This window comes from Hylobates moloch, unplaced genomic scaffold (genome assembly GCF_009828535.3).
Source record: "Hylobates moloch isolate HMO894 unplaced genomic scaffold, HMol_V3 SCAFFOLD_21, whole genome shotgun sequence".
NCBI classification, from domain to species: Eukaryota; Metazoa; Chordata; class Mammalia; order Primates; family Hylobatidae; genus Hylobates; species Hylobates moloch.
The window spans coordinates 41,236,299-41,244,640 of record NW_026652296.1 but is presented as its reverse complement, the minus strand read 5'-3'; the positions used below and the strand labels follow the sequence as shown (position 1 = coordinate 41,244,640).

Genomic DNA, 8,342 nt, shown 5'->3' with positions numbered 1-8,342 from the left:
CGAGCATTTCCTACACTTAACCAGGGAACTTTTTTGGTCTCAAAATATGTCTCAAGACTGCTGACCTTCAGGGCTCCAGTTTGGAGAACATAGGCAGCAGCTGTCAGTATTTCCCCAGTAACTCTTGACCACATGCCATCGTGGCCGATTAAATATAAGAGGACCCTGAATCCGTAAATAATTCCTTTCAATGTTTTTCCAATTCTATTGTTAGAATTTTTTAAAGCAGCTTTGTTGGAAACAAAGAATATAGTTGCAGAAACTTATAAACAGGCCAGTTCTCAGAAACTTCATTCTCCTATGGAGGAATGTCAGCTGGTTTGCAGTGACAGTCGTCACAAACTACACCCAGGGGAAAACGTGTCACACCAGTATTCTCATACCATGTTCACTCTGACCATATGGAAATTGAATTAATGTTCAGTTTTGTGCGTATTATAACCAAACTGGCTTGTCATATCAGATTAATAGTGGACTTTTTTCTCTCTTTTGGGGACAGGATAAAAAATGTCAGTACTCACTTCTCCAAGAGGAAAGGTAGAAGTTGTTCATTGCCGAAGAACAGAATCACAGGATATTTATTGTATCAAAAGCCTTATTAGAAAATTTACCTGCAAGCTGTTTGGGAAGCTAAATATCATCTATCTTCTGTAAGTACATAACTAAGTTCAAGAATGTTCATCAATTTTGGTTGGGTACAGTGGCTCACACCTGTAATCCCAGCACTTTGAGAGGCCAAGGCAGGCGGATCACTTGAGGCCAGGAGTTCAAGACCAGCCTGGCCAACATGGCAAAACCTCATCTCTACTAAAAATACAATAATTATCTGGGCGTGGTGGTGCATGCCTGTAATCCCAGCTGCTCGGGAGGCTGAGGCATGAGAATCGCTTGAACACAGGAGGCAGAGGCTGCAGTGAGCCAAGATACACCACTGCACTCCAGCCTGGATGACAGAGCGGGCCCCTGTCTCAATTAAAAAAAAAGAAGGTTCGGCCGGGCGCGGTGGCTCACGCTTGTAATCCCAGCACTTTGGGAGGCCGAGGCGGGCGGATCACGAGGTCAGGAGATCGAGACCACGGTGAAACCCCGTCTCTACTAAAAAATACAAAAAAATTAGCCAGGCGTGGTGGCGGGCGCCTGTAGTCCCAGCTACTTGGAGAGGCTGAGGCAGGAGAATGGCGTGAACCCGGGAGGCGGAGCTTGCAGTGAGCCGAGATTGTGCCACTGCACTCCAACCTGGGCGACAGAGCGAGACTCCGTCTCAAAAAAAAAAAAAAAAAAAGAAGGTTCATCAATTTTATGACGTGCCAGAAAAGGATCCTACCTTTTTGTCTTTATGGGGCTTATTGTGAGAAAATGGGTAGCTCACTGCACAGTGAAAAAATACGTAGCAAGAAATCTCTCTGGGAACAACAAATCCCTATTTCCTATAACAACATGCAAATCAAAAAGGTTTCTCATGGGCTTTGGATTCAAGCAAACTTGGTTCAAATCTCAGCTGCCTCACTCACTAGTGGAGTCACCAAAACAAGTTAATAATATTAGCTGCCAGATTTTGAGAAATTAGTTTATGTCAGGCTCTGTGCTATGCCAACATTATGTTATTTAATTGTTCTGACACTTGTCTGAGGTGGCCACTATAATGTCCATCTCACAGATGAGAATGGGAGGCTGGCTGGTGCAGGGTCAAACAGTAAGTTGGAAACCTGGATTTGTTCACAGCCGCTGCTGTTAAAATGTTCTTCTGAACTTTATGCATAGATTTGTTTCTTAAAAGATCTTTTTTCTCTCTGTTTTGTTTGTTTATAGACCTTCTGTGGGTGCCAGGATATAAATACCCTTGAATCTGTTCTTCATTATTTAATTAATTTATTTATTTTTGAGACAGAGGTTTGCTCTGTTGCCTAGATCTGGGGTGCAGTGGTGCGATCTCAGCTCACTACAAACTCCGCCTCCTGGGTTCAAGAGATTCTTCTGCCTCAGCCTCCAGAGTAGCTGGGACTACAGGTGCATGCCACCATGCCTAGCTGTTTTTGTTTGTTTGTTTTTTAGTAGAGACTAGGTTTCATCATGTTGGCCAGGCTGGTCTCAAACTCCTGGCCTCAAGTGATCTGCCTGCCTTGGCCTCCCAAAGTCTTTGGATTACAGGTGTGAGCTACCACGCTCGACCCTGTTCCGCATTATTTTTATTGAAAATATTAAATATCCTAGTATTTTGGATTTCATAAAGCTTCATATCAAATACAATTGAAATGTTTAAGCTAAGGCCAGCCTAAGACATTAAAATTTGTAGTTTCTAATTACCCCCCCGATGAATGTAATATAAATTGGCACAATTTTACTAGAGGGCAGTAGGGCAGTAGTTATAAAATGCTTAAAAAATAGATATACCAATGAAATGATTTTATTTTTTGGCATTATGGTGGACTCAGTACCTTAAAGATGTCCATTGGATAGAAACAACTAAAATATTGATACAAAAGCTAAGGACTGTGTAGGGAACATTAGGGAACATTATCAAATTGAAATCAGAAACTTCATTAGATAAACAGGAACCAATGCTAGCTTTGTCCTTGAGGATTTTTGCTACATTCTGTTAATAGCAGCTTCGTATTTCTGTTTTGACAGTTTTGCAAATAACGGAAGATAACTACTCCCTCCACCTAAGGAGGAAAGCATGTTACCCCTTTGTATAAAATTGGGATGTTCATTGTAGGGATGAACAAGATATAAACCCACTAAATAAAAATGGACAGTGAAGACTCACTCAGCCTTAGCATGGAATAGAGGGGGATAAAGTCTCTTCTGAGAACTCATAAGCACACACTGATTTGAGATCCATGTTAATTATTTGTGTGCTCCAAAAAATTTTGAAGTAAAGAATTTAATTAAAAATAGTCACAGGCCAGTAGCGTGTCCAGGACACTGGCTGATGTAAATGCAAATCAAGTGTGAAGGGATGCAGCTTCAGCTCAGACTCCAAATAATAACCCCAGATAAAGTTGCAAGGAATATGAGCTCACAGTCAAAAATCATAAACACACAAGGAAACGTACCATTAGAATCAACAAGAGAAATTTTATAGGATAGTCAACTCCCAAAGACTTCAGATATGAAATTAAACAATGAATATAAAATAACTATGTTTACTATGTCTAAAATAAAAAAGGTAGGTTTAAAAAGATGATTAAAGAAGGCCAGACACAGTGGCTCATGCCTGTAATCCCAGCACTTTGGGAGGCCAAGGCAGGAGGATCACGAGGTCAAGAGATTGAGACCATCCTGGCCAACAGGTGAAACCCCATCTCTACTAAAAATACAAAAATTAACTGAATGTGGTAGCGCACACCTGTAGTCCCACTACTCGGGAGGCTGAGACAGGAAAATCGCTTTAACCCAGGAGGCGGAGGTTGCAGTGAGCCGAGATTGCGCCACTGCACACTCCAGCCTGGTGACAGAGAGACTGTATCAAAAAAAAAAAAAAAAAAAAAAAGGACTAAAGACTAAAAAAATCTGGGATGCTGATGGGCAGATCACCCGAGGTCAGGAGTTTCAGACCAACCTGGCCTATATGGCAAAACCCCATATCTACTAAAAACACAAAAAATTAGCCAGGAGTGGTGGCACACACCTGTAGTCCCAGCTACTCAGGAGGCTGAGGCAGGAGAATCGCTTGAGCCTGGGAGGCAGAGGTTGCAGTGAGCCGAGGTCGCACCACTGCACTCCAGCCTGGGCGACACAGTGAGTCTCCATCTAAAAAATAAAATAAAATAAAAAATAAAAAATTATAAAAATGAAAAACCATGTTTAAACAAAAGTGAAATAGACCATCTAGAACTTAAAATATAATTGAAATTAAAAGCTCTGTAGATGAATTAAACATCCTTGATAGACACAGTCGAAGACAGAAGTAATGAGCTAGAGGATCAATACCAGTAAATTACCCAGAGCTCAACAAAAAGAGAGAGAAAAAATGTGAATGAAGGATGAGACCTAGTCTAGTTAGACTTTTAGAAGAAGATAATAGGAAGGCAAAGGGTGAATATTTGAAGATAGAATGGCTGAGAGTTTTTCAGAATTGTTGGAAAGCACCACTTCTTACATTTGGAAAACTCAGTGGATCCCAAAGGGGATAAATTCACAGAGAAACCCACAACTGAACACATCATAATGAAACAGCAAAACACTACAGTTTAAAAGATCTGAAAAATAACAGAGAAAAAAAAAAGCCAAGTTACCTGAAAAAAACTAAAGATTAAACTAACAGATTTCTTAGGAGCCACAATAGTAGTCAGAAGATAGTAGAATATCTTCAATAGTGGAGAGAAAAATAACATCAATTTAGAATTGTGACATTGTTTCACCCAGTGAAACAATTCCTAGGGGAGCTGGGAGAAAATAAATGCATTTTCTGACAAACAAAAACCTAAGTCATTTGCGAATAAACTCTGAATGGAGGAAATTCCTCAGAATATGCTCTTGGAGGAACAGAGAATACCTCAGCTAGAAAGCTCAAAACACAAGAAGGAATGTCAACAAAAATATGGCAAATATGTAGGTAAGTCTAAGAAAAAGTATGACTTGCATAAAACAATAACATTGATAATGATTGATTTGTGAGGTATAAACCATACGTTAAAACTAAGATTCAGGACAAAAACAGTATATAAATTGGGAGGAGCATGATTAGAATGAAAGAATCCTTCAGGTTTTATTCAAGATGGAGGGCGTAGTAAGTGGTATGCAAACAGGCTCCCCCGGCTCCCATGAGCCACACATCCTGTCACTTACGCCTTTGTATAGTCTGTTCTCACAGATAATCATGGCTCGCCCTATGCAACCAATGGAAAGCAGCCGAAGTGAGACTCTATTTGACTTCAAGTCTAAGTCATAAGAAGTCTTGCAACTTGCACTGGGTTTCCGGAAGTGCTCCTTCTCAGAAGCCAATGCCACACTGATGAAAGCTCCAGTCACATATCTCCCTGTGGGTGCTTCATTTTACAGCCTCTGCTGAGCACCCCGCTAGCAACTGCCACCAGCTGCCAACCATGCGAGTAAGCCGTCTTAGACACTGAGTCTTCAAGTGGCTTTAGCCACTGCTGCCATTTGATAGCCTGAGATACCGTGCAAAAACTGCTTAGTTCAACCCAGGCAGCCCGCAGAACCATGAGAGATAATAATTGTTACTTAAAGCCACTAAGGTTTGGGATGGTTTATTACACATCAGTTGATAACTGGAACAGACAATAAACACTGTTAGGAATATATATTAACATGGTTAAGATCATCATTAAAAGAACAGGTGTAGAGATGATAACTTCTGATCTATAGAGGGAAAAATGGAGTGAGAAACTTAAAATGAACCCTGAATCTAAAAGAGGATAAGACAGGAGGAAGAAAAAAGAAACAAAAAGCATAGAATGTATTAAAATCACAGAATAAGAAAATAAATTTTACTATATCGGCAATCATAATAAATGCATCTGGACAAAATTCTTCCATTAAAAGATTAAGGTGGGCAGATTGGCTGAAAACAAAACAAAACAGTCATATTCTATTTATGAGACATAACTAATATATAAAGTCGCAGAAATATTTAAAGCCAAAAGTATCAGGAAAAAAGATATGCCACCCAAAATCTCATCCAAAAAAAGGGCTAGTATTGCTATATCAACAGCAGTGTATAGTTCAGGACAAAAAGCTCCCTACAGATAAAGAGGGTCACTATATAATGATAAAACTGTTCTTGAGAGAGCTATGACAGCTTTAAACTTATATGCTTCTAACAACAGTTCTAAAATAGATAAAAGTGACAATCAGTAGAACAGGTAGAGCACTGGAGACTCTCCCACCTCCCTGTGTTCCTCGTGCCTTTTTGTGTCATTCTCCCTGCTGTAGTCCCCACGTTTTCTATCTTTGTTGAGCCTGTGACTCCTCTGATAGAATGTAATGGAAGTGGGGCTGTCCTGGTCCCAGGCCCAAGTGTTAAGATGGCCTGGCAGCAGGGCTGGCCCAGGGGAGGCACGCGGGGCATCCTGGGTACTCACTCCCAGCTAGGGCCCCTGCATGAACCTGAGAGTGAGCACCTCCTTCCATTTTTGAACCTGGGTCCCTCTGGCCTCACCCTAGTTCGAGCCTTTGCTGGAAGCTTTCAGTTTTGTGATCTTGGGAGCCTTGCACTACCATGTAAAAAGTCCGGCTACTCTACTGGACATACCACCCAGAGAGGCCATATATAAGAGAGAAGTGTGTGCCTGCATGGAGGAGAATTGAGGAGCCCAGCCTCCAGCCTTCCCGGCATACCCCAGCCCCTTTGGGCCACCCTCACTGAAGCACAAGACACATGAGGGAAAAAAAACATCTTGGAGGTTCTTGCCCCAGCAGATACCCCTACTGTACCCTGTCTGAATTTCTCACCCATAGAATCATGAGCAAATAAAACAGGGTAGCCACTAAATTTGGGATAATCTGTTATGCAGAAATAGATGAATAAAATAGCAGTTCTTAGAGGGAACTTATAACCTTAAATGCTTATAACAGAAGAGAAGAAAGGCCTGAAATAAAGTTCAGAGTTTACCTCTAAGTTAGAACAAGAACAGTTGAATCAACTCAAGGAAAACAGGAAATAAAGGATAAGAGTGCATATTAATGAAACAGGAAACAAACATCTGGTAGAGGATAAACAAAGCCCAAAGTTCGTTCTTTAAAAAGCCTAAAGAAAAGACTTCAGACAAGATTTATCAGGAAAACAAGAACAACTTTCAAAGTAATGTGAAAAGGACATAATAACTACAGATGTTGCTGAGGTTAAGCAAGTAGTTAAAGGGTATTATAGATCCACAATCCTTTAACTGAATCCCTTGTGACTAGTTGTGTTTCAGAAAGCAGAATTTTAAAAATTAGTTTCATCCATTGATGAAATATTATTGAATTCCACCCACAAGGGCTGGAGAGATTTCCCATAATTACACACGTTAGGATCTGTGGTAAAAATGTAAGAGTATTTTATATATGGGATCAAGACTGTAGAGTAACCTAATGTCACTTCAAGTCCAATTTTGCTGTTTCCAGTTTTTAGGGCTTTATGGATTTAAAGGGATTGGGGACCTGTATAAAAAAAACTGCATGCCAATCAATTTGAAAATATGGGGTCCCAGAGAAGTTTCTTAAAATCAACTTAAGAAATGATAGAAACCCATTAAATTGAATTGTTAGTTTTAAATCCTCCCACCAATAAAATGGTAGGCACAACTGCCTTTACAAGCAGTCCTACCAAACATTCAGGGATTGGGTATGTCCCAAATAAATACAAGTTCTTGGAAGCAGAAAGACAGAGAATACTTTTCAGCTCACTTTATGAGGCTAGCATAATGTTGATATCAAAATAAGACAAAGACAGTACAAGAAAGGAAAGTTAATGGCCAATCTCACATAGAGAAATGAAATTAACATTCATGCGTTGCTCACGAACATGGATGTAAAAATTCTAAAAAAATAGGAAAGGAATCTAATAATGAACTAAAAAGATATGATTATGATTAACTGATCATGGTATTCAAGATTGGTTTAATATTAGAAAATTAGTCTAATTCATCAAATTAACAAAGGAGAAAATCTCAGTAAACAAAGACAAAATCATTTGATAAAATGCAATATTCTTAGTAATAATTCTTAACAAAATAAGAATATAAGATGACTCTCATATGTATACAAACCTTTAACAAACACCATATGTAATGATAAAATATTAAAAGAATCCCTGTATAATAAATGAGGATGCCTGTTGTCATGAGATCCTAGCTGTTGCAGTAAGGGAAAGAAAAAGCAATAACATATACTAGGATTTGAAAGGAAGAAACAAAATTGTCATTTTTTACAGGTGATATATTCTCTACTTAGCAAATTGGAAGGAATATGAATTAGAATGAATAAAGAAGCTTAAAATTGCTGGCTATGAAGTCATTGAATAAAAGCCCATCGCATTTTTATATACTAACAATGAACAGAAAACATTTTTCTGTTTACACCCATGCCAAAGAATATAAAGTACCTAGTATAAAACTGACAAAATAACTCCAAGCTCATTATGGGGTAAATTGTCAACTATTGAAAGACATTAAGGAAAGCCTAAATACAGTAACCTCTTCCCCTTATCTGAGGGGAATATATTCCAAGACCCCCAGTGGATGTCTGAAACGAGGATAGTACCACATCCAATTGTTATCAGTCAGAACACATTTTTGTTCATGCCTTCCACCCACAAATGTAGTGGCTTTTCCATCTTAACTAAGCATTTGCTATGCACTGTGACAATAACTTTTGTAGTTTGAGGTGCAACGGGA

The 8,342-nt window shown here is 39.3% G+C and overlaps 1 protein-coding gene across 1 annotated transcript in view; it reads left to right on the top strand.

The window, feature by feature from the left end:
• The window catches only part of CFAP61 (cilia and flagella associated protein 61), a 310,458-nt gene that overhangs the window by 3,611 nt on the left and 298,505 nt on the right, over nucleotides 1-8,342 (top strand). The window contains exon 2 of the mRNA XM_032142470.2: nucleotides 500-650. Coding sequence (XP_031998361.1) covers nucleotides 508-650 — 143 coding nt within the window. The 5' untranslated portion in view covers nucleotides 500-507. The remainder of the gene's footprint in view (nucleotides 1-499; nucleotides 651-8,342) is intronic.